General features: G+C 57.2%; 11 protein-coding genes across 11 annotated transcripts; 5 read left to right on the forward strand and 6 right to left on the reverse strand.

Annotated features, from left to right (window-relative positions):
• Position 1: 1 nt before the first annotated feature.
• BBK36DRAFT_28262 (heat shock protein 70kD, C-terminal subdomain-containing protein) lies at positions 2-217 on the forward strand (the record flags this gene model as incomplete). Its single annotated transcript, XM_024898008.1, has 1 exon — positions 2-217. A coding segment is annotated over one exon (216 nt), but the record flags the coding sequence as incomplete, so codon positions are not given.
• Positions 218-984: 767 nt separating this feature from the next.
• On the reverse strand, positions 985-1731 carry BBK36DRAFT_1108317 (hypothetical protein; the record flags this gene model as incomplete). The annotated part of the gene is made up of 1 exon (XM_024889351.1): positions 985-1731. One exon carries the CDS (start codon positions 1729-1731, stop codon positions 985-987), a length of 747 nt encoding a protein of 248 aa, XP_024754267.1.
• A 638-nt stretch (positions 1732-2369) lies between these two features.
• On the forward strand, positions 2370-5011 carry BBK36DRAFT_1165434 (hypothetical protein; the record flags this gene model as incomplete). Its single annotated transcript, XM_024894775.1, has 3 exons — positions 2370-2529; positions 2608-2862; positions 2919-5011. 3 exons carry the CDS (start codon positions 2370-2372, stop codon positions 5009-5011), a joined length of 2508 nt encoding a protein of 835 aa, XP_024754268.1.
• A 362-nt stretch (positions 5012-5373) lies between these two features.
• Positions 5374-7756, reverse strand: BBK36DRAFT_814 (hypothetical protein; the record flags this gene model as incomplete). The annotated part of the gene is made up of 5 exons (XM_024898559.1): positions 5374-5489; positions 5584-7256; positions 7316-7352; positions 7484-7623; positions 7695-7756. The coding sequence occupies 5 exons, from the start codon at positions 7754-7756 to the stop codon at positions 5374-5376; spliced, it is 2028 nt and encodes a 675-aa protein (XP_024754269.1).
• Positions 7757-8523: 767 nt separating this feature from the next.
• On the forward strand, positions 8524-9603 carry BBK36DRAFT_1165436 (hypothetical protein; the record flags this gene model as incomplete). Its single annotated transcript, XM_024894776.1, has 1 exon — positions 8524-9603. The coding sequence occupies one exon, from the start codon at positions 8524-8526 to the stop codon at positions 9601-9603; it is 1080 nt and encodes a 359-aa protein (XP_024754270.1).
• A 334-nt stretch (positions 9604-9937) lies between these two features.
• Positions 9938-12752, reverse strand: BBK36DRAFT_1137596 (root hair defective 3 GTP-binding protein; the record flags this gene model as incomplete). The annotated part of the gene is made up of 4 exons (XM_024893177.1): positions 9938-10230; positions 10284-12031; positions 12127-12570; positions 12661-12752. 4 exons carry the CDS (start codon positions 12750-12752, stop codon positions 9938-9940), a joined length of 2577 nt encoding a protein of 858 aa, XP_024754271.1.
• Positions 12753-13699: 947 nt separating this feature from the next.
• Positions 13700-15284, reverse strand: BBK36DRAFT_1134118 (glycoside hydrolase family 27 protein). The gene is made up of 2 exons (XM_024892201.1): positions 14700-15284; positions 13700-14618 (listed from the first exon to the last, which is right to left on the reverse strand). Exons 1-2 carry the CDS (start codon positions 15272-15274, stop codon positions 13763-13765), a joined length of 1431 nt encoding a protein of 476 aa, XP_024754272.1. The 5' UTR covers positions 15275-15284; the 3' UTR covers positions 13700-13762.
• A 1063-nt stretch (positions 15285-16347) lies between these two features.
• Positions 16348-17101, reverse strand: BBK36DRAFT_1155735 (hypothetical protein; the record flags this gene model as incomplete). Its single annotated transcript, XM_024893858.1, has 3 exons — positions 16348-16500; positions 16572-16901; positions 17006-17101. The coding sequence occupies 3 exons, from the start codon at positions 17099-17101 to the stop codon at positions 16348-16350; spliced, it is 579 nt and encodes a 192-aa protein (XP_024754273.1).
• Positions 17102-18088: 987 nt separating this feature from the next.
• BBK36DRAFT_1107620 (general substrate transporter) lies at positions 18089-19693 on the forward strand (the record flags this gene model as incomplete). Its single annotated transcript, XM_024889270.1, has 1 exon — positions 18089-19693. One exon carries the CDS (start codon positions 18089-18091, stop codon positions 19691-19693), a length of 1605 nt encoding a protein of 534 aa, XP_024754274.1.
• A 947-nt stretch (positions 19694-20640) lies between these two features.
• BBK36DRAFT_1165441 (glycoside hydrolase family 27 protein) lies at positions 20641-22606 on the forward strand (the record flags this gene model as incomplete). Its single annotated transcript, XM_024894777.1, has 5 exons — positions 20641-20739; positions 20859-21129; positions 21252-21463; positions 21613-21855; positions 21941-22606. The coding sequence occupies 5 exons, from the start codon at positions 20641-20643 to the stop codon at positions 22604-22606; spliced, it is 1491 nt and encodes a 496-aa protein (XP_024754275.1).
• A 257-nt stretch (positions 22607-22863) lies between these two features.
• Positions 22864-23823, reverse strand: BBK36DRAFT_821 (hypothetical protein; the record flags this gene model as incomplete). Its single annotated transcript, XM_024898561.1, has 2 exons — positions 22864-23394; positions 23461-23823. The coding sequence occupies 2 exons, from the start codon at positions 23821-23823 to the stop codon at positions 22864-22866; spliced, it is 894 nt and encodes a 297-aa protein (XP_024754276.1).
• Between the last annotated feature and the right edge of the window lie 24 nt (positions 23824-23847).

A 23847-nucleotide genomic window follows, 5' to 3' on the forward strand; every position in this document is an offset into this window, starting at 1 on the left:
TGAGTCGTACGCCTACTCTCTCCGCAACACTCTCAACGACCCCAAGGTCGACGAGAAGATTGAGGCCGCCGACAAGGAGACCCTCAAGTCCGAGATCGACAAGATCGTCCAGTGGCTCGACGACAACCAGCAGGCCTCTACTGAGGAGTACGAGTCTCACCAGAAGGAGCTTGAGGGTGTCGCCAACCCCATCATGATGAAGTTCTACGGAGCTGGTGGTGAGGGTGGCATGCCCGGTGGCATGCCCGGCGGTGCCGGCGGCTTCCCTGGCGCTGGCGGCGCTCCTAACCAGGGTGGCGATGACGGCCCTACCGTCGAGGAGGTCGACTAAATGCACAACAAGCCTTTTTGATACCCTCAAACATCAGACTTGAGCCTCAAGCTTGGTCTAGGGGATCAAGGCATGATGCCATGATTAGATTCTTTTCCTTTGTTTCTGCTTTTGTCGCAACTAGCATTTCACGGATATGAAGGGTAAAAAAGCTGGGCGGGTTGGCCCTGGTTTGTACTTTAATGATTTTTAAGTTTTACGGGAATCAATAAATTCCAGGTCTAAATAACTACAATCTCTCTGACTTGTGAATGTGAAGTGATTGGATCTCATACAGAAGTTGAGTTGAAGTTTGATATCGAATATGGAGGAGAAGTTGGAAGGATATGTTTGACCCTAATAAACTTGAAGTGTTCATTGATATTGCGAAAACTAGATATTTTTACATGTTGTTTCAAGCGATGAATATCCGCAATATCATCCTCTCAACATCTTTTCTATTCTTTCCCCCAAAGACTTGAGACTTGTTCATTCCTTTGTTCCGAGTAATATTCGCAGCATTATCCTCACACCATCTTCCCTCATTTCACGAGGCTTGTTTATATCCTGTCGTATCCATTTTGTTCATCATGATTGGTCTCGATTCTAAGACGCACATGTCTCATCTGCCATAACGCATCCCAATTCCAATCCACTGCAAGTTGTAACCAACCTCATTCCCCCTTTCCATACCCCAGATCCTGCCGTATCTTCTTCCTCCTCTCCTCCTCCAACCTCCTCCACTCGTTATCATCAACACTGGCAATCTCTACGGCCTCAGCAAATGCCGTCCCCGGCTCGACCTTACGCTCCCTCGCCTCCCAGATGTCTTCGCTGCTGCGGGCCCCCGGGGCGTAGTACTTTTCGTACTCCTTGCGGCGGTAGTGGTCGCGGATGGCCCTCTCCTTGAGGGGGCCCGAGTAGGACTTTGTGCGCATGCAGAACCAGAAGTCGTCCCAGAGGTGGGAGCAGGAGCGCATCTCGCCGTGGCGGTAGACGGCGTTCCACTGGCCGCCGAGGGAGTTGCAGGACCAGGCGAGGTCGAAGGCCTGGCGGCAGGACATGTCGGTCGGGAGGAGGGATTCGGCGACGGGGGAGAGCGGGGGGATGGGGGGTTGGTCGGGGGTGGAGGTGGATTTTGAGGAGAGCCATTTTGAGAGGACGGATGGCGAGAATGATGGTGATGATGATGATGACGAGGAGGAGGAGGAGGAGGTTTGAGGGGTGGATTCGGATTTGTTGAAGAGCTCGAGGAGTTTTTGGATTTCGGGGTCGACGGGCTCGTTGGGAGCTTGGGAGGTGGGTGTGGATCGTGAGGTTGATGGCTGTGGAGGTATTGAGGAGGAGGTTTGTGATGACGAGGGTGGTGACGACTGGTCGGTTGGTGGTTTGGGGGGCGATGATGTCCAGAGCCAGCCCATTGTGAAGCTATTCGCGATGCGATATATGTAGATGCAGATGAATCGATGTAGTTGAGGTCTGTTGGAGGATCGGGATAGTCCTCGAAAGGCTGCGTTGCTGCCTTCTCTGTGCAGGATCTTGATATCAGTTGGCTGGATCGATAAGACGTAGCTGATGCTGTAGTTATTCTGGCAATGGATCACAATCGCCCTGTCTTCTTTCGATTTCGGCGCTCAATTCTATGGCCTCAGCTTTTTCGACTTATCAAAGTCGCAGATAAGTTCAGGTTTGCGAACTCGGCCGGGATAAATCTTCTCCGAAAAAAAGCTTGGCCTTTCCCGTTTTGGCAATCTGCAACAAGAAGCTGGTGATCGATCTGCTTCCTATGACCTCATTGGCCGTCGAGCCATTCAGCTAGCTCGTCATGCTATGAGAAGCTGCGATACCAAGGCGAGACTTTTTTTATTTTCTCTCTCTTTGTCTCTCATATTTTCGGCAGAGCAAGCGACATGTGCGGACTTTCTGGTGAAGAATTGTCATGATTCCCTCGCGAAGCCTAGCATTGCTCGCGGCGCGGTCCAGCGGCTCTCGAGCCCTGCGGTCATGGCCTGGACTTGGAGCTGGCAGAGCGACGACGAGACGGAGTGATCATGGGCTGATGAGGTATCGAGCCGGGCAGAGAATATGGGAGACGACTTCGGCTATACCGCTGAGTGATGGCAATTTGACCGGCAAGAAGCAGGAGTTGTCGCCTTCTGAGGAGCAGGAGAGCGGGAGGTTCGATGTCAAGCCCAACGAGTCAATTCTCTTTTTCGACAGTGAGACATTGGAACCTGCTCCCCCCCGGTGATGTTACATACGTCTTTGTTTGACTGACATGACTCTTTGATTTGTAGATTTGTTTCCTCTCAAGTTGACGCCGGTGCTGAGTCTGCTGAGTCGACGAACAGAGACGGACCAACAGCTGACGGATCTTCTCCAGCGCTTCAACAGCTCGTCTTTGGGCATCATGGACCCGATCCAGTTGGTCAAGAGAGCGATACCGGATAACTTGCCCATCAAGGTGACCGAGATTATGCCGCGGCTTAAGGATGGAGGGGCGTTTGTCAAGTTTGAGTATGATCCTAGTCTGAGTGCATCGGAGATTGAAGGTGAGTGAAATGCCGTCTAATACCGATGTAATGGTTGACGCTGACCCATTGGCTAGCCAAGCTTTTGAAGAAGCTGAGAGAAGAGCCGGTCAAGCCGTGGTTCAACCCTTTTGGAAGGATTAGAGCCCGTCTTGTTCGCGGAGTTCCCTGGCTCGAGGACTTGCATCGATATCCGTCGACTCTGGTCATGGTAGAATTCGTGCCCCCTGAACCAGGCGCTGCAGCAGCAGAGCTTCCAGAGGAAGTTCTCTACAGCCTCTTTCGCAAATACGGAAAGATTGCGGACATCATCCCCCAGCCCGCTGATTCGAAGATCACGCCGAGGTATGCCCAGATTGGCTTTCCTGTGCTGCGCGATGCTATCATGGCGCGGAATTGTCTGCACGGCTTTGTCCTTGGCGAGGCTCAGGGCGGCGGCAAGAATGGCACCAAGTTGCGGCTTTCTTACGTGAAGAAAGAAAAGGGGCATAGCATCTGGAACTGGATCACGTCCCATCCTCGAATCGTCATTCCGATTGTGGCTGCGCTCATTGCGGGCGTCTCCGTCATGATCTTTGACCCTATCCGGCTGTTCTTCATCAAGGTGCACGTGCAACATTCCCTGCGCTACACCGACTGGAGGATATACAAGTGGTTCAAGTCGCAGACTGGGAGCTTCTCCTTCCACAAGAAGCAGGAGCATATCGAAGGTCTCGGTACGATATGGAAGCATCGCAAAGACCTCATTGAGCAACTGCAAAGCTGGCTGGACGGCAGCTCGGATACTTTTATTGTTGTCACCGGCCCACGAGGTTCTGGAAAGGCAGAGATGGTGATGAGTCAAGCCCTGAGCGGGCGCAAAAACGTCCTTCTCATTGATTGCAAGCCGATTACGGAAGCCAATGGCGAGGCCGGCACCATCAAGAGACTGGCGACGGCGGTCGGATATCGACCGGTGTTTTCGTGGGCCAACAGTATCAGCAGCATGGTTGATCTGGCAGTCCAGGGCACGACGGGCGTCAAGTCTGGCTTCTCGGAGACTCTGGAATCACAGTTGAACAAGATTCTACACACCACTGCCACGGCCCTGAAAACCGTCGCTCTCTCGGAACGAAGCAAGGCGGACAAGGACATCAACCTCTCCGAAGATGCGTACTTGGAGGCACACCCCGAGCGCCGTCCGGTCATCGTCGTCGACAACTTTCTTCACAAGAGCGAGGACTCGAGCCTCGTGTATGACATGATTGCCGACTGGGCAGCTACCATTGTCCAAAACAATGTGGCTCATGTCGTGTTCCTCACCAGTGACTCTGCCTATTCAAAGTCCCTCACCAAGGCCATGCCGGACAGGGTCTTCCGCACTCTATCCCTGGGCGATCTGGATGCCGACGTGGCGAAGAACTTTGTCATTACCCGCTTGGAAGAGGATTGGAAGCGTGAGGCGCAGGAGGAAGCAGAGCAAAGCGATGAGGAGAAGAAGGCCATCCCACGGCCGAATCTGGCAGGACTGGATGAGGGCATCAAGGTCCTCGGTGGCCGTTTGACGGACCTCGAGTTTCTGGCTCGGCGACTCAGGGCAGGACAGACGCCTCGCGAGGCGGTTGAAGAAATTGTGACCGAGGACGCGACTGACATTGTCAAGATGTATCTTCTCGGACGGACAGCCGACGCGGACAGGAAATGGTCAACCGAGCAGGCCTGGCATCTGATCAAGTCTCTCTCCGAAAACCCGACTCTGCGGTACCACCAGGTTCTTCTCTCGCCCACCTTTGCCTCGTCGCTCTCTTCCAACGCGACAAACGGCGAGGCCGCCATCGAGAGCCTTGCCGGCTCGGAGCTCATCACGGTCACGACGCACCAGGGACGGCCCCAGACGATCACGGCCGGCAAGCCGCTGCACCAGGCGGCGTTTGGGGTGCTCGTCAAGGACCGCGTGCTGCGCGCAAAGATGGACCTGGCGGTCCTCAACGAGATGGCCAAGGTGGAAGCCAAGAACATTGATGCCGTGGAGAAGGAGCTGCAGCTGCTGGGCGGGCTGCCGCGGCACACGGGGGAGTCGGCGGGCAGGGTCATGTATCTGCTGGGGAAGCTGGATGCGGGCCAGAGGAAGATTGCGCAGCTGGAGAGGGAGATGGGTGGGTTGAAGAGGATCATGAATGAGGAGTATTGAGGGTATTGAGTCTGGGTTGGATGAAATATGTGTAGGGGGGCTTGTACGACGGGGGACTGGGACATTTAGTCGTGTATCTTACAGTATTCTCAACACTGCTATTGTTTTACTTGACATGATTGTAAGGTACTTTCATGTAAAATCGGCATCACATTTCGATAGGTAGCTTTTTGTAAAGAAGAGAAAAACCAAGTACAGCGCTGAAACAAAAAACGACGATTTCATTCCCCATTTTCATGTGGTATCAACGTTTAACAAAAGGGCCCCAAAGCCAGAAGATACTCAAACAAGAACGCAAAGAACCTGTTGAATCAAGCACACTCCCTCCCTCCACCCCCCCTTTCTTTTCTCCGCCCATTTCATCATGCTCCCACGCTCATCTGCGAGGCTTCATACTGCGCGGGCGAAATCTCGCACGCCTGGCAGAAGAATACCCGGCTGGGGTTGTCGTAGTCGTTGGTGATGCTGTAGTAGTTGCCTAGTATCCCGTCCAACCTCATGTTAGACAAAACTCTCTCTCTGAAGTTCCACTCAGTGAGATTGATAAAGAGACAAAATAAAATAAAACTCACCTCTCGGCACAAACCACATGCCGCCCGCCGATATGCGAAACTGGGCCTCGTTGATCGTCACCATGACCTTGCCCGTGTGCACGAAGAACACCATGTGCATCTTGCGCGAGTTCTTGGGCCGCTTCTCGCCGCCCGGCGGCAGGTCGACGACGCCGGCGCCCATGAACGGCATCGTCAGCGTCTTGGCGAACCGGAACGTCGCGTCGCGGATCTCCGACGTCTGCACCGCCTTGGCCGAGATGGCGATGCGCTCGTCCGTCACCTGGACGGGCTCGTCGTCGGCCGGCGGGTGCTCCTCGTGCTCCGTCTCCCAGATCACAATCTCGCCCTCGACGGTGCCCGGGTTGAGCTCCCACTCCTCGTACTCTTCCTCCTCCACCGCCGGCTTCTTCGGCTTGGGCCGCGCTTTGCCGCGAGAGGCGGCGCCTCGGCTGGGCGGCGCCTCCTCCACGGGCACGCGAACGACTTCCTTGATGCTCGGCATGATGAACCGGTCCTTGGCAAATATGTCGGCCTGCTCCTCGTCCTCGCGGACCACCTGCTCGCCCCTCCAGAACGCGACAGGCCGGTAAGAGTGCCGTCCTGACCTTGTCTGCGTGATCGTGTCGTCGACGGTCTTGCGCATTGATACCAGGCCGCGGGACTTTGGCATTGGGGGGCCACGCTGCAGCTCCGCAAACGACGTCTCCCCAACATCCTCGTCCTCGCCGTTTCTTCCTGAGCGGGCCTTTTTGGGCTTTTGCGCGGTTCGGCCTTTGATCTTGGATTGAGCCTCGGCTTTTGGCTTGGCCTTGGCCTTGGCCTTGCTTGCTGCTGAGACGGGCACGGCTTTGCCCCCGCGAGCGCCAGCAGCGGCTTTCCCCTTGTTTGAAGGTTTTGGTTTCGGTGTCTTGGCCTTTGAGACTGCCGGTCCAGTGGTGCGCTGCTTCTTCCGCGGCGCTACCTCCTCTTCCTCTTCTTCTTCGTCTTCCTCCTCCTCTTCTCTCGACTGATCCTGTATGTCGGAGGAAGATAGAATCCGTGAAGTCTTTGCCGGCGGTCCTCGCTTAGTAGGCGGCTCGGGTGAAGCTGGTATTTCTTCGAGGCGCTTTCGCTTGGGCTGCCTCCCTGCTTGGCTGCGACTTAGCATCGCATCCAGTCTCGCATCTGAGCCTTCGGACTCCTCCTCTTGCTCGCTGGCATCTGGCTTCGCTGAGCGTTTTCCGACGGTCTTAGCAGCCGGCCTCGCTGAGTTCTCTCTACTGGTGGCGCCTAGCTCTACTGAGGGTTCTTGGCCTTGAGCACGCTGAGCTGCCTTCGACTTCGCTTGCGAAGCTGCCTTGTTCGGCCTTCCACGCTTCTTCTGCTCTGTGGGCGGCACGTCATCGTCGTCGTCGTCGTCGTCGTCGTCGTCGTCGTCTTGGGCGCGTCCGCCTCTGAAATCTGACCTCGTGGAATCGACCATCATCATAGACTCCTCGCCGTTCTCGCCCGCGCCCATGACATCGTCCAGCTCCTCCGACTCCGACTCCGGCTCGTCTCTATGCCGCGAGAGGCCGTTCAACGCGGCAGCCTTTTGCTTCCCGTTCGTCTTCGGCGTCGCCTTGCCTCCAGCCCTGCTGGCAAAGTCCAGCTTCCGGCTAACTGCTGCTTTTTCGGCGGTGGGATTGCGCGTGGGAGACGACGATTGATTCCTACGTCAGGTGAGCCGGTGGTCCCGTCTGAAGCTTCAAGGGAAAAGGGATTGGAATACTGAAGACTCCGGCGGTTCTTGAGAACTGTCCGCGGCCCTGGTCCAGCACCTAGGTTTCGCAAAAGAAAAAAGCGTGTCAGCAGCATAGAATCGAGAGCTTGCCAATCGTTGCCGCGGGAAGCCAGCGATTCGGCAGCGCAAGTCGTGCAATCGTGCGGCCAGGCTCACTCGACGGTATCTCCATGTCCTCGCTCCCGGATTCCTCCCCGCGCGTGACTGCGCTTCGCGGCGATGAGAAGATGGCGTCCAGAGGCTGCATGCCGTGCTCGTCGCGCTCGCCCGTGTCCTTCAAGAAGGCGCCGGTTTTCCTATTGTCACTGCTTCAGCCCTGCGAGCTTCTCCCTCGTCCCGCCTCCGTTGTAAAAGCGCCCCAACGTACCGGCCTCGGACGCCGAGCTCGTGGAGAGCTTCCGGCTCGGCTGAAGCTTTGCCTCGAGCCATGATGCAAGAATGCGTGCGGGTCGGGATTCGGTCGAGTGTGCGGAGAGAAGGCGGCTCGGGTAAGTTGAATTAAATAAGAAATAAAATAAGAAAGAGATCTCTCGATGCCTAAACCCCTTCAGAGCCGAGTCTCGCTGCTTCGACCCTGAAGCGACGCTGGGGCTTCGGGTTTGCGCTGGTCGAGAATCGAGGGTTTCGACGACGCGCCGGTTGGTGGATGTTGACGTGTTGGATTGAAATGGAGCTGCGCGAAGAGATGCAGCTCCAGCTCAGAGTGGTGGGCAGTTTGGTTGCATTTTTGCTGATAGGCGGGGGGTTGGGGAACGATGTTGGCTACTTGGCAGCTGAGAGCTCCGATGCGCTAGAAGGGCGCTGAGGGCTCGAGTTCCGGGCGGGTTCTGGCGCTTGTTGCTGAGCTCCAGCGGTGGGCTTTACTGGGCGATGCGCTGTAGGAGGTACCCGGTACTTTGACAGGTCAGGCGTTAAAGAGGAACGCGTCCAGACAGTGAAAGACGCGTCGAGGGGCTGGAGAAGCGTCTTGGTCTTTTGATAGCTTCAACTCATCACGATAACAATTTGGGCTCCGCATCGCCTCACCTTGAGGCATTGGTCACAGCCAGAGGACCGCCATTACCGCCTACGCCGCCCCATTGTAACTGATTATAACGATCCTCATCATTCACGGCCAACTGCATCTTCAACTCAGTCCTTCACCACCAAAAACCAACCATCTCCATCCTTCCATATCGCCTCAACCACCCGCAGCAATGGACCAAGACGCCCCCGAACCCGCCGCCATCACACCGCCGACGCCCCCCTCCGGCACCTTCATCCCGCCCTCCGTCTCCTCCCACCGCGAAGCCCTCCTCTCCGGCGCAACGTACTCCCACTTCTCGCCCATCCCGCCGGCCCTCCTCCCGACCGACCCCTCCGACCCGTCCTCCGCGCCGCCCTGCGTCCTCGGCGTCGACGAAGCCGGCCGCGGCCCCGTCCTCGGCCCCATGGTCTACGGCATCTTCTTCCTGCCCGTCGACGTCTCCGACCCGCTCCTCCGCGACACGCACCACTTCGACGACTCAAAGGTCCTCTCCGCGGCGGTCCGCTCGCAGCTCATGGAGACGCTCTGCACGCCCGGCTCGGACCTGCATTCGTCCTGCGGCTGGGCCACGACGGCGCTCTCCGCGAGGGACATTGGCGCTAACATGATGAAGCCCGTGTCGTACAACCTCAACGCCCAGGCCATGGACGCCACCATGGACCTCATCCGCGCCGTCTACGCAAAGGGCGTCAACGTCAAGGAGATTTACGTCGACACCATCGGCCCGCCCGCCACCTACCAGGCCAAGCTGCAGCGCGTCTTCCCGACCGCCAAAGTCACCGTCGCGAAGAAGGCGGATAGCTTGTACGCTTGCGTCAGCGCGGCTTCCGTCTGCGCAAAGGTCACCCGCGATGCTGCCCTCGAGACGCTCTTCCATGCTCGTCAGGCTGCTACTGCTGCCGCCGCCGCCGCTGCTACTGCTGCCAATGGCGATGACGAGGATGACGTGCCTGCTGAGAATGGTCCTATAGAATGGGGCTCGGGCTACCCCTCTGATGCAAAGACTGTGACTTGGCTGAGGAACAATATGCATCCCCTGTTTGGATGGGGGCCCGAGTGCCGCTTCAGCTGGGGCACTGCCAAGGATATGCTCGAGAGCAAGGGCAATGGCATCAAGATTGAGTGGCCGGCGGACGATGACGGCGAGACGAGCAAGTTGACTGACTTTTTTGTGTCAGGGGGCGAGGAGAAGCAGGGGAGTGAGCTGACGTCGTGGTTTGGTACTCCGGCAAGCCAAGAAGCATTCTAGAAATGACACGGGAGAGGCATGGGGAGAGTTCCTTTGGTTTGATTTACCTTTTCAAATCATGCTGGACGAAAGGGCACATGAATTGGCGTTAGAGGGTCATTATGAAGGGAAAATCACCGGTTGGTTGGGCGTTTTGGTATATAATATCCGAATTGGATAAGCCATCTTTATTTGATATTCTGTGTAGACATTATTCATATCCTGTTCGCTCATCAATGCTATACGCTGCTTTACCCTCAGTGTCTGACAGTGTGTTGAGTGCTTTGTACAAGGACTGCTTGGTTTCCGTCAATGCTGCCTCCGGGCTCCTTTTTGGTTCTCCTATCCGCATGAGTTAATAATCGTCGGCTTGGCTTGGCTGCTCCGTCGGCGTCCTTCGTCGCCCTCGGCTGTCCAGCGTGTCCATGCTAATGTCGCTGTCCTGCCTTGCCGGCATGGCCAGCGCCTGTCGTGCGGTGTCAGAGTTGGCAACGAAGTCGCGCAGCTGCTGCTTGGCAATGTCGAAGCCCTGGTTGACAGCCGCGTTGCCCATCTGCATCATGGGGCCCAGGAGGTTGAGGTACCACGCAGTGTAGGTTCCTCCACCCAGCAGAATGAGGAGGATGAACATGAACGGATTGCGCAAAACTACAACGGTTAGCCAAGCCCCAGGCACAGAACTGTTTCGAAGAATGCCTTACCCATCCAGATCTCGTTCCAGCCGAGAACGAGGAGCAGCACGTAAAAGTACCACGGCACCTGCGTCATGCCGCCAATGGCGCTACGCTTGGCCTCGACATAGACGCCGTCGGCCGTCTTCTTGAAGCGAACAACCAAGTCCTGTCGCTTGTTCTCGCTCAGCATCGTCATCTCCTCCTCGAGGCTCTTGCCCTCTTCCTCGTCAACGCCGCCGATGGGCGCGAGGTCCTCTTCGTCACCAGCCTCGACTCCGCTGGGTTGCGGGCCGATGAAGCTGACCAGGTCGGGAGGCGACTGGCTGGACAGCAGCTTGAACTTGGCAAGCAGCGGTATCAGCGTCAGCGTCGACTCTCGCGCCCTCGTGTAGATGCCCTCGATGTCGTCCGTGGGCCTCCAGATGCGCGGCACGCCGGCCTCGTCGTATCGGAACTTATCCTCAAAGTTCTCCCTAAGCTTCATCAGGATGTTGCCCTCCATCACCTCCTCCTCAATCTTCTCCCGGAGCGCGGTCCAGCTCTTGCGTCGGAGGCGCCACAGGCCGACCTCGACTTCGGCATCGCTAGCATCGAAGCTCTTGGCTCGGTCACTAAACCGGCCCTCGGCCTCGCTGACCACGCCGGTGAAGACTTTCCAGATTCGGTCCCAGAGGTCCTTCTCCGTCGCCGGCTTCTCGCCTTCTTCGGGCGCTCCCGAGCCGCCCCGGCCGGATCCGAGCTTGTTGAACTCCAGGCCAACAGCATCGCCCAGCCGGGACTTGACCCAGCGCTCCACCCGCGTGGCTAGCCGTCGGATTTCGTCCTTGCGCAACTTGCTGCTAACCTCATCGAGCTCGGCCTCAAACAGCTGATTTTGCGACACGAAATTGGTCCACTCGACGCCCTCAATCGCCAGGCTCTCCACCTCTGCCTTGAAGATGTCCATGGTCTTCTTCTTCTCGTTGGATACGATTTCGGCAAACTCATAGCCTCCGCCAGCCTTTTGCCCGGCTTTGACCTTGTTCGCAACGGCCTCGCTAAAGGCTGCGACTCCGGCCTTGTGAGCTGCCGCGATCTGGCCCTGGTACAAGGTCTTGAGTCGCCCATCAACCTTGCTCTCCAGCTCCTGCTTCTTCCGGGAGTAGACGCCCTTGTGATATCGGCTGGCCTGCACTTCAAAGGCCTTGAAGCATTTCTCGCGGGCCTCGCTGGCTATGGGGCCCAGGTCAGGAAGGACAACGGGCTTGCCGAGCTTAGAGGCCTGCGTCTGCTTCTCCTCCAGGGGCGTCAGCTGCTGGTCAAAAGCAATCAAAACTTCCCGAGATATCTCGTCGCATCGGAACTGAGCAAGAAGCTCTTGCTGCGTCGGCAAATCCAAGTCCTTGTTGTTCACGATCTGGTCCCAGATGCCTTCCGCGTACACGGAGAGACCGTCTGCGGGAATTCGCCTGTGGTACTCGGGCAGGAGAATACCGCCCTCAGTCTCCGCAACGCCGTCGTCACCTCCCTTGTTCACTCGGTGTCCTGTGGTGAATCTCGCTCCGAGTTGCGCGACTTCACTTTCAAATTTGTCTCCCTGTAGGATCTTGTGGGGCAAGGCTGCAAAGCCAAAGTCAAAGTAGTCTTCAATCCGCGAATGTTCGAGACCCTCTGGTTTGGAGATGGAAGACCAAATCTTCTGGAGATCCTGAATCAAGGTATTCTGCAGCGCAGACAGCGGTGTGACTCCAATGTGGTCTCGGATGACGAAGAACAGGAGAGATCGGGGGGTTGAACTGCTATCGGTTGTTAGCACGCGAGGTCCAACTGGCGCGCGGTTTGGAATCGCTCTTGGTTGGAGAGATTGAAAAAGGGTAGGCTCTGGCTTTACTTTTTGTCTTTCTGGAACAACTGCAGGTTGACCTCAAACACCGTCTTGAGCAGACCCATGTTGGCTCCTTGGTACAAGCCAACCTGGTGTTCCCAGATGTTGACGAGGAGAACCTCGCTGGTGGCCAGCGCAAACAGGGCGCTCTTGCGCTCAAAGTCCTGGTCTTCACCACGCTCTCGGCCGTCGGTACCCTCGACATCCATGACGAGGATGTTGTCTGCCATCTTGGTTCCCGCGCTCGTCTCGCGCTTGTTCTTGGACAGCCAGATGCCCTTGGTCGTCTGACGGCGTTCTGTCTCGGACATGACCGAGAAGGTGGTGCCGAAGAGGTGATTGAGCAGAGTCGACTTTCCAGTAGACTGCGAGCCAAAGACGGAGATGAGGTGGTAGTTGAAGCCCGCCTCGGCAACATGCATGCTCTGGAGGTAGTCGTTGAGGTTGCGGCTGCGACGGCGAGGCGTTTCGTATTAGCTTCCATCTGCTTCCAACCACCAAAGCCAGCGAGGGGCATCTCTTCAGCTTCCGGGGACATACTTGAACTCCTTTTCCTCGTCTATGACCTGACAGCCATGGTCATAATTGCCGTTGGCCGGCTGCTCGCCGACGGCGGAGAAGTGGCCGTTCATGGTAGCTGCTGCAGGCTTGGAAGCTCTAGCAGTCCAAAGAGGGCATCAGACAGCTCTCGCTGGGCAGGATTGGGAGACGTGATGCGTTCTCCAGAGCTGGGGAGTTAATTGACCAGACAAGAACAGTTGGGAGGGAGCGTCGACAAGCTAAATAGGAGCGAGGCATCAAGCACAGGTCAAATGTCATCAGTTATGACCACCTACCACTCTTCTGATCCAGCCGAAAGTGGCATGGGGGGGAGAGGGGGGTTGGGGGGGTACCGTGACAAGCCACACGTGGTCCCGCAGGCGTGGCGCGCCGTTGGGCTGAAGGTGTGGCTGATGGCCAGCGATTGGCTGCCAGGCGTCTTACTAATCGTTCAGCACGCTGCGCAACATCAGCTTGTCCGTGCTCCGACTCCCAACTTCATTCACTGATTCGTCCGTCTGCTCCATCATCTTTACTACCTTATACTCTGTAACTACAGGCAGGCAGAACGAACAATGCCCAAGATATGCATGAATGTCCGGCGCTTTTCCCACCATCATGCCATGTCGAGCCATGCGTTGCGTCGCTCCTCTCTCACAGTACCGGCTCCCGTCTGCGATGCGTGTCATGACCCTCGTGGGCTGGCCCAAGTGGCTCCCCCGGCACTGACAGGGATCCCTCATGCAAGTGTTGAGGCCCGACAGAGGATCTTCTCGACCCTGAGACATGCTGCCGATACTGGCTGGATAGGCGACGTGCATGCCTTGGTCTGCAATCACAGATGATGAGACACTGACAAGCTGCAGATCAGATCCTCTACAGTGCCACGCATGTTGGGCTACTCTGCAGCGCCGCGGTCATTGGACACGCTGCGGAGGTGGTTTGTGAGAGTGGTGCAGATATATGACAGCACGGCTTACTGATGCAGATGACGTTACACAGGGATTGCATGCAATGAATATGCATTTCTCTTCAAGTTGTGTCTGGCTATCTAAAGTGCCAATGTCTACTCGCTCAGGCCCTTCCCCCCGTCCAATGGCTTCTATGCCCGAGTCAGGGTCAACAGAACGCTTTCGCCAGGGCCCAGCTTGGCCTTGACGCCGCTCTTCTGCATGCCCAGGTCCTTGTTGTTCCAGACATCGTGGACACGATAGGTTCCCTTGATACCCAGGTCCTGCCAGGAAGCCGAAACCCACTCCTCGGCGGAGCTGGTACCATTGAACCCTCCCTGGCCGAGATCGGGTCCGTAGTTGGCGAGGACGACAACAGCCTTTCCGTTTGGCGCGGGTCCCGCGATCCAGGCCTGCAACTGCTTAGCCTCTTGACCTCCCGTGCCGGGGTTGCGTGGCTGCATGGGGTACTGTGCGGTGAAGTCGGCAACAGCCTGAGCCGCCTTGTTGGTGAGCAGGTTGAGGCCGAACTTGTCCAGGTGGGTGAGATCCGAGCCGAGAATCAGGTTGGCACCCGCCCCGATGTAGTGCGTCATCACCGTCTGTCGCTGTGTGTCCGTGATTCCGGAGACGGTAGCGTTGTTGCCGACAAGGAGGTTGTCCATGTCGGGGTAGATGTTGAGGTGGTCGAAAAACTGCAGACCGGCAATGATCCACTGTCGGTAATTGTCAAAGGCTCGCTGAACCACCTCCCACGACACAAAGGTTGGCTGCTGGCTGTTGTTGAGGTCCTGGTCGGTCCTCATGGAGTCGGCATTCTCGTTCCAGATGTTGAAGAACTTTTGCGTCCGGTCAAGCTTCCAGGAGATGTCCAGGCGCATCTTGCGGCCGCTTTGCTGGATGGCCTTGTGCCACGCAATGACGGAGCCGCTGCCATCAGCAGGCAGATGCTGGCCATTGTCAGGTGAGCCTGGCGTCACGAAGTCGAGCTTGACGAAATCAACCTTCCTAGAGGCATTGTCAGCACTGATTATCTGCTTGACCAGCGACTTGATGTGCAAGACGAATAGGGGGCCGCGCTAGACTCACCATTTGGCAAAGAGGTCGGCACAGGAGTTGTGCCAGAGCTGCACGGCCGGCTGCGTGTAGTCAAAGATGCATCGCACAAGGCCCTCATCACCGTGGCACACGTCGCCGATTCGGACGTCTGTGTTGATGATGGTCTTGTTGACATCCTGCAGGAACGCGCCGGGCACAATGTAGACGCCCAGCTTGAGGCCCTTGCTGTGAAGATGATCTGCCAGCATGGGGATGTTGAAGTTTTCTTCATCGTACATGATGCGGCCGTAATCATCACCGTTTCCACCCACCGACCAACCCGAGTCCAAGCTGCAGGTGTCGTATCCGGGGAGGCCAGCGAGATGGTCACACTGCTCAATGACATGCTCCTGGTCGAACTTCCAGCCGGGGGTGGTCAGCGGGTTTGCCTGGATGCCGAAGGAGTTCCATCCGCGGGCAGAGCTGCGAAAGCCGTTGGGCGTCTCCTCGTATGAGATGATCTTGAGCTGGGGCGCATGACTGGACGTCCGCTTGGCGTTGGGAGCTGCCACGGCACTTGTCGCACCTAAACCGAGCACCAACGCTGAAACCAGGCGACTCGTCATGTTGGACTTGACGACGATGCCGAGTAAGTGTAAGGGAAAGGGGGGGGAAGATGATCGACGCAGGCCTTTACACCGTCAAGGGCAACACTCCGGCTTGCAACACTAGATGTGAGAGACTGCAGCTGGGTTGACGAGACTCACTCATTCAAGCTTCTCTACGGGCCTTTTATATCATTTCTGCCTCCACAGTCTGCACTTCTCATGACTAGTTTTTCTCTCGTCATGGGCTCTGCCGGGAGCCTCCTGACCGGAAGAACAGGCAGGCCGGCGGTGCGCTCGAGGGAAACTCTCTAACGGAGGATTGCTCGGGCTCTGCCCTCTTTGCCAAGGCTCACGATGGCGACAGAAGCAAAGCTCCGTGCGATGCTTCTGACTATTGTTTACTTGGCTCTTATGAGCTAAAGCTACTGCGGTCATAGACTGCCTGGGTTACATCTGATCTAATGCAGCAATAGACTATGGGGAGATTTTCTGGGGTAAGATGCGGAGATGGAATACCCCTGTTTTGCGATTGCGGGGGGAACCACCAGCCCGTCTGGGGTATGTCACTCGGGATACGATGGAGCTTCAGCAGAGCTATCGAGAACAGCGCAGCTGAACTTTGTTGAGTCGACGCCAAATCTCTAGCCGACGGAAATACCAAGTCTGGACGGATGGGATCTTGAGACTCGTCTACTGAGGTGAAGAATGAGGAGACGGAAAATGTGGAGGGTTCAAAGACGGAAAAGACGTGGGAGACGGAAAAGGTCCTAGGCGCGGCTCCGCCGGTTAAAGTGCTCGGCGAGCCGATGACGGCTAGCTTTCCGTGAAGACACGAGTCTACAAGTTGTCGAGCTCGGCTGGGATACCAAGTGATGTTGGGACAAGGCAACTGTTACCTCTTGTACTTGACGTGACGGAAGGGGGATCGATTGTCCATTTCGACATCTCACAGCTGCCTTTTTCAAGGAAGTGCAAGATGCTGTCTAAGCATCTTCTTTACCGTCACGGCTGGGCCGATTACACCGGGCATTCTATTGTCTCTCTCGACTGAACCCCAGACTTGTCTTGTGCTTCGCGCTCTTTAACCGCCTCTATTTGATCTGGTTGAGACTGAGGAACACCCCCCATCCCAGCCCGGCAACGCTGCCAACAAGCTGCCGGTAATCAAACGGAACGACAACCAAGTTCAACAGACAGACGATGGGCCACACTCGATAGCCAGCAAACAGCATTGGCCAAAAGTCCTGCAAGCTGCGATCAGCACCCTCCGAGTTCATGTTCACAAGCCGGCAAAGGGCTGGATTCAGTCGCTCACGCTGGTGACACTGCTCACGATGTGGTTGTAGCTCTGAGAGCTCAACTGGCCCATGAGGCAGATGAACAGGAGTGTGTTGATGGGCGCCCCAAGGGCCTGGTCCAAGATGAACTTGGCCGCTGTGTTGGCCATGTTCAGCTTGCCGCCAGTCCCCGTCACAGCACTGAGAGATGACTTGTCCGACTTGTCCTTGAAAGACTTGTCCTTTGGCTCTGTCGTGGTTGGGAACATGCGCTCCAGGAACTCCTGCCACCTATAGTTGGGCGGCGTCGTGAGCATCGTATACACGATGAAGCGCAGGATGGACGAAAGATCGATGCCTTCCATGGTCTGCATGCCCACGACCGGACCAAGCGAGCTTCGAGTTAGCACTTCGACATCGACCAACGGCAGCAACGCAAACATGGCGTCACGGGTGCTGGGTTGTTACTGACCCCCCTGCGATATGCCAGAATGCCCTGCGCGAACACGCCCGACAGGGCATTTAGCACAGTGGCCTGGACGGTTGCGGCCGTGACTTTGGCATCCATTGCGCCGTATGACCTAGATGTTTCTTTGGGCAACTTGTTTGAAAGCGAGTGAGATGAAATGAAGGAGAACGAAGACCAAGTCAACAAGAGGTTACTGCGGCTGAGTGGTCGAGTTACAGTTCCCAAAGGGGCCACTCCCGGGATAAGGGGAAACGCCTATCTACATCTCCGCGAGATAGCCCGAGCATTTGCTGAGCCCCGGAGCTATCGATCTACATGGAGGACCATGTCGCCATCTCCAGCTGCTCGAGAGGCAGTGGGGGGTTTCGCGGCACGTCTATCTGTCCAGGACTCGACGGCCATTCGCTGCTGTTTGAGCTCGGCAAGGCCTCCGAAGCAGGTCAGCAAGAGTCAGGCCCTGATTCGCGGCTCCCGCAGGAATTAGGCGCCGCATGATGACTCGATAGGGCGGCATCCAAGCATATAGGGTAGGACGAAAAGAGACTCCTCGTTCAGCAGAAGATACTCGTCACGATCGATTTGTTAAGTCTCTCGCCCGCACTCCGCCTATTGCCGCTCTCATCATCCAAAAGGGGAAATCCTCGGGCGCGCCAACTTTTGCCTTTACCCAGACGACAGCGGCCTCAACATCGCCGCCAAACGACAGAAAATCTGGGGAGGCTTAGGAGCCAAGTCTACCCAGATCTAGAATGGCCAATTGCGGGGTGAAGAGGGACGAACCGCGGCCACCCCTGTAAAGGTGCCCGACGAGGCAAGAAGCATTCACCACGATGAGGTCTTGGGAGACGTCTGGTGAAGACCTGGGCTGAACGAGAGAGGGGAAGTAGAAGCTGAAAGGGCTATAAAAGGGGGCTTGGTGGGATGCCCGTCTTTGAGAGGATAGTGGCCGAGAGCAAGGAAGAGTGAGACAGAAGTTTGCCGTGACCGAGACAAGCAAACTCGTTCCTGTCTTGGGCTCATTCCTACCAACAGGCTCCTTGATCAATTTCCCCGTCTCTGTCACCATCATCAGCTCTTCTTTTCAGCATGGAAAAGTCCAATCTCGCAGTGGCCCACGCCGAAGATGCTCCCATCGAGCCCAACGAGAAGCTCGCCATCCATGAGATTGCAGACAAGGCCAAGCAGGGCGCCGAGGCCGAGCACAACCTGCCTCCCCTCAAGGCCCTGCGCCTCTACCCCAAGGCCATCTTCTGGTGCCTGATCGTGTCTGCCTGCGTCATCATGGAAGGCTATGACACGAACCTGCTGAGCAATTTCTACGCGTACCCCGAGTTTGCAAAGAAATACGGCCACTTCAACGAGGCCACGAACAATTATCAGCTGTCGGCCCCCTGGCAGGCCGGGCTGGGCAATGCGTCCAACGTCGGCTCCTTCTTCGGCACTCTCCTCAATGGATATCTCGTGCTCAGGTTTGGGCATGTGCGCGTCATTCTGGGCTCCCTCGCGACCATGAGCGCCTTTGTTTTCATCGTCTTCTTTGCGCCGAACACCAAAGTTTTGCTTGTGGGCGAGTTGCTGTGCGGTCTTCCATGGGGCATTTTTGCTACGACGGCGCCGGCGTATGCCTCGGAAGTCCTGCCGATGACTCTGCGCGTGTATTTGACGAGCTGGACCAACATGTGCTTCATCATCGGCCAGCTCATCTCTGCCGGCATCTTCGCCGGCCTTGTGAACAATACGACGGAGTGGTCCTATCGGATTCCGTTTGCTGTCCAATGGGCCTGGCCCGTTATTCTGTTTCCCATCATCTGGTTTGCGCCAGACACGCCCTGGCACCTCGTTCGTCAGGGGCGCTACGAGGAGGCCAAGGAGTCGTTGAGGAAGCTCCGCTCGAATCCGTCCGAGGAAGAGCTCCAGGAGAGCCTCAACCTGATCATCTACACCAACAACCTGGAGGAGCAGCTTTCCGTCGGCACCTCGTACTGGGACTGCTTCAAGGGCTTTGAGCTACGCCGCACGGAAATTGCCTGCATGGTCTTTGCCGGCCAGGTCCTCTCCGGCATCAACTTTGCCTACAACTCGACCTACTTCTTCCAGCAGGTCGGGCTCACGACGACCCAGACGTATCATCTCGGCGTCGGTGGCAACGGAATGGCGCTGTTTGGCACCATTGTGTCGTGGATCTTGGTCATGCCGTACTTTGGGCGCCGCACGACCTATGTCACCGGCATGGGCGTCATGTCGGCCATCCTCATCATCATCGGCGGCCTCAACGCGCGGACGAGCGAGCACGGCGTGGGCATGGCGCAGGCCGTCCTGACGCTGGTCTGGACCTTTGTCTTCCAGCTGTCGGCGGGCCAGCTGGGCTGGGCCTTGCCGGCCGAGCTCGGCTCGACGCGCCTGCGGCAGAAGACGGTGTGCCTGGCGCGCAACGCCTACGCGGTGACGGGCATCGTGGCGGGCGTCTTGCAGCCGTACTTTATGAATCCGACGGAGTGGAATCTCAAGGGGTACACGGGCTTTGTGTGGGGAGGGACGGCGTTTGCGACGTTTGTGTGGGCGTACTTCCGGCTGCCCGAGTCCAAGGACCGGACGTACGAGGAGCTGGACGTTTTGTTTGCGAGGGGGGTTCCGGCGAGGCAGTTTGCGAGCTATAAGATTGATGCTTTCCAGAGTGATGCTCTGCCTTAGGCGGGGAGATGTGGGATTGCGTGGGCAGGGGTGAACGTTGGGGATGCTGTGATGAGGTGTGTAGCGTGTGGTGAATTTGGATTGTCTCTAGGAAGCTGGAATATCGGGCTATAGCAATGGAGCATGAAGCTTTGTGGATCAGAATCTCTTCGCCTGTAGCAACTGAGTCTCTGGTTGAGGCATAGATACTTGTCGCTAACAGTCTCACAAAGAATCCATCAGATACATAGTAGTACATACATAGTGCTCAATTTACCCCGGATTGCCCTTTTCGGCAAACCCCCAGATCTGTGGAGCAAGACAGTGACAACACACACCCCAGTCAGTTTCATCCGAATAAAATCCCACGGGATGTCACCAATCTATCTTGTCAAAACCCCAGAGTACATATGTAATCAAAACCTTTGTACTTTTTGGGCCAATAGTTCACATTTGGATCCATCATGCATCAGATATGAGCCCGACTAAATGACCGTTCTTTATCTGGGAGGGGACACAGTGACCGCTTTGCGTTTGACCCGATCTTCTTAGAGACAGTGATCTCTGATCTATTCCCCCGTGGGAATACTACTATGGAAAGAGGACGATCCTACAAGCACAGAGGAGATGCGGGACATTGACGAGTAGGGAAGGGATCGGAGAGGGAGAAATGAGTTATATCCCCAAGCCCTTTGAATCTGCTTTGCCTCGTTTCCATACTCTGGCTTTTCTGCCCATTCTGTAGCTGATTTAGAAGCTTCTCTCAAAACGGCACGTTTGTTTCCGGGGAGCCGAGGGAAAAGGCCGTTACTCTTATCCCTCCTCCAGAAGAAGCACCCAAGATAAAGGGGCCAGGACAGCTGTTTCTCTCTCTTCTGGTTCTGCTCCAGTCCCCTCTTCTCTTTCCCCCCCCCGCTTCGCGCACCGTCTTCTGTCTGCGCGTGGGTGAATTTGAGTGATCCCTCAAGATGAGGTTCCCCAAGAAAGGCCTCCTCGTGGCCCTCCTCTCCGCGAGCAGCGTCCGAGCCGTCAACAATGGCCTGGCGCGAACGCCTCAGATGGGATGGGTATGTACGCTTCAACCCTCCTCTATATCCCCTAGCCATCAAACTTCCCTTTCATCATATCCCCCCGCAACGAACCTCTATCCCAAAGTCAGCTAACAAGTTTCCCTCCCGAGAAACAGAACAACTGGAACACCTTCGCCTGCTCCGTCTCCTCATCCCTCCTCACCAGCACCGCCAAGCTGCTGACGGAATACGGCCTCCGGGACCTCGGCTACAAGTACGTCGTCCTCGACGACTGCTGGTCGGCCGGCCGCGACGCAGACGGCAGGCTCGTGGCGGACGAGACCAAGTTTCCCGAGGGCATGGCCGCGGTGGCGGATGCGTTGCATGAGATGGGGTTCCTGTTTGGCATGTATTCGAGCGCCGGGGAGATGACTTGTGCGCGATACGGTGAGTTTACCTTCGTCCCGACCTTCTTTCTCCTCATCAACTCCCACTGCTTCGATCCTCGTTAATCTCGTCCTTGGCACTGGCTGTTGTACAAGCGTACTGACGGTATATCCAAACGACAGAGGGCTCCCTCGACCACGAAGAGTCGGACGCGGCGAGCTTCGCCTCCTGGGGCGTCGACTACCTCAAGTACGACAACTGCTACCACATGGGCCGCTTCGGCACGCCCCTCATCTCCTTTGACCGCTTCAACGCCATGGCCAAGGCGCTCAAGAAGACGGGGCGGGCCATCCTGTACAGCCTGTGCAGCTGGGGCGAGGATTACGTCCACACGGTGACACACTCTCTCCCCTCCTTCTCTCTCCCCCGCCTCCCCTTTCTCCCCCATCTCTGCCCCTTTTTTCCCATTCTTCAGAGTCATCATGAGAGAGAGAGAAAGCAGGAATAATAGGTTATGCTGACGATTGTTGTAAAACGAAACAGTGGGGAGGCTCCATCGCCAACTCGTGGCGCGTCTCGGGCGACATCTACGACTCCTTCGCCCGCCCCGACGACCTCTGCTCGTGCACCGACGCCGCGGACCCGGCCTGCATCGCGCCCGGCACGCACTGCTCCGTCCTGGCCATCATCAACAAGGTCGCGCCCTACATTGACCGCGGGCTGCCGGGCGGCTGGAACGACCTCGACATGCTCGAGGTCGGCCACGGAGGCATGACTGACGAGGAGGTAAGAGTTTGTTTCCGCTCTCTCTCCTGTTTTTACTACCCCCCTGAACCTCTTGGACGACCACTGACACGGATTCCAACGCCAGTACAAAGCCCACTTCTCCATGTGGGCGGCCCTCAAGTCCCCCCTCCTCCTGGGCAACGACCTCCGCGCCATGACGCCCTCGTCCCTCTCCATCGTCAACAACCCGGCCATCATCGCCCTGAGCCAGGACCCGCGCGGCCGCGCCGTCCAGCGCATCGCCCGCAACGCCTCCGCCGCGGTGCCCAAGGACCGCCACGGCGTCGGCGAGACGCACGTCTGGAGCGGGCCCCTCGCCAACGGCGACCAGGTCGTCGTCTTTTTCAACGCCGCCGACGCGGACCTCGACATGGCCGCCCCGCTCGAGGACGTCTTCATCATGGACGGCGTGGGCGGCACGGCGGCGCAGGTGAGGCAGGACTGGGCGGTGCATGACCTCTGGGGCGGGAGGATGAAGGAGGAGGACGCGAGAGCGCTGCTTGATGCGGAGGGGGAGGAGGCGAGGAGGCGCGTTTTGAAGGGGTTGGGGTGGTACAATGCCACGGAGGTGCCGTATGCCGAGGGCTTGAGGAGGAGGGACCCGAGGCTGTTTGGGGAGAGGGTCGGGGTGGTCGAGGCGGGAGGGGAGATTCGTGTGCGGGTGCCGAGGCATGCGGCCAAGGTGTTTCGGCTGCAGAGCGTGAGCGGGGAGGATACCGTGAGGAAGAGCCTCGTCAGGGATGAGCTATAGGGAGGTTTGATTCAGAGAGAGAGTCACAGAAGAAGAGAGAGAGAGAGCGAGGATGTGAAAAGGGGGGGGGAGGTTTCGGCAGAAGCCATGCAGCATCTGGGGGCCACGTATAGAATCGTAACCAAAGACATATATCTCTTAGAAACATTTTTCGTAGCCAACCCCAGAAATTCGTCCAAGGTATGAAAAAAAGTCCCAAACTCGAGAAACAAACAGCCCCCACCCCCAGAGAGAATAGACAAAAAAGGCTCAAAGAATCATGATATCTCCACCTGCCCAGCCATGTGCACCTGCTCATCAAACGCCTCCTCGCACCCCAACGCCATAAACGTCCCCGCCCCGGGCTCCAGCATCGCCAAGTCGCACGTATCCTGCCAGCTGCCCACGCTGCTGCTCGCCGAAGAAGACTCGTCCCCCTGAGCATGATGATGATGATGATGATGATGATGAGCAGCCAGGTCGCCGCCACCCACGTGGGCGTTGTTGTTGTTGTTGCTCTCCGGCACGCCGCCGTTGTCGTTTCCCGAGGAGGAGGGGTGAGGAGGCTCTTCCAGCAGCGCGGGCCAGTGCATGTCGATGCTGGCGAGGAGCGGGTTGGCGAAGCCGAGGATGAGCTCCGAGTGCTTGAGCAGCTTGGGCAGCAGGTTGGACTGGCAGCCGCGGATGCGGCCGAGGAACTTGACGACGGAGCAGAGCAGGTCGTGGGGCCCGAATTCGAAGGAGGGGATGGGGGAGGCGGACATGGAGGCGTCGGCGAGACTCATGCCAATGTCGAACAGTTTTTGCTCCTATATGAAGTTAGCAACCCTGCCGAGTAACTCTCGTGAAAATTCAAGAGATGTCCGAAAACGTACAATCGCAATCCCGTGACAGTCCTTGGAGCTCTGGCTCACAGACCCGAGAGCCTTCATAATCGACTTGCCCGCGTCAAACGGCAGCCCCGGCGCAGGCATCAGGCCCTGCCCGTACACGAGGCTCGGCTTGGACCCAAACGCCAGCCGCCACATGGACACGCGCAGCCACTGCTGCGTGACCAGCGTGTCGAAGCGCTGGCTCTCCATGACGCTCTCGCCGGGCTGCACGGCCGACAGCCTGTTGCTGATGGCGTGGCTCAGCGCGACGCCCTGCGGCTGGCACCCGTCCGTGTGCGGCTGCCACTCGTACAGCGAGCAGGGCAGCAGCTCGAACAGGCGGACGTGGTTGACGAAGTCGTGCATGACAATGGGGCAGTCCGAGTCGAC

The sequence above is a fragment of the Trichoderma citrinoviride genome, assembly GCF_003025115.1.
Source record: "Trichoderma citrinoviride strain TUCIM 6016 unplaced genomic scaffold BBK36scaffold_1, whole genome shotgun sequence".
NCBI classification, from domain to species: domain Eukaryota; kingdom Fungi; phylum Ascomycota; class Sordariomycetes; order Hypocreales; family Hypocreaceae; genus Trichoderma; species Trichoderma citrinoviride.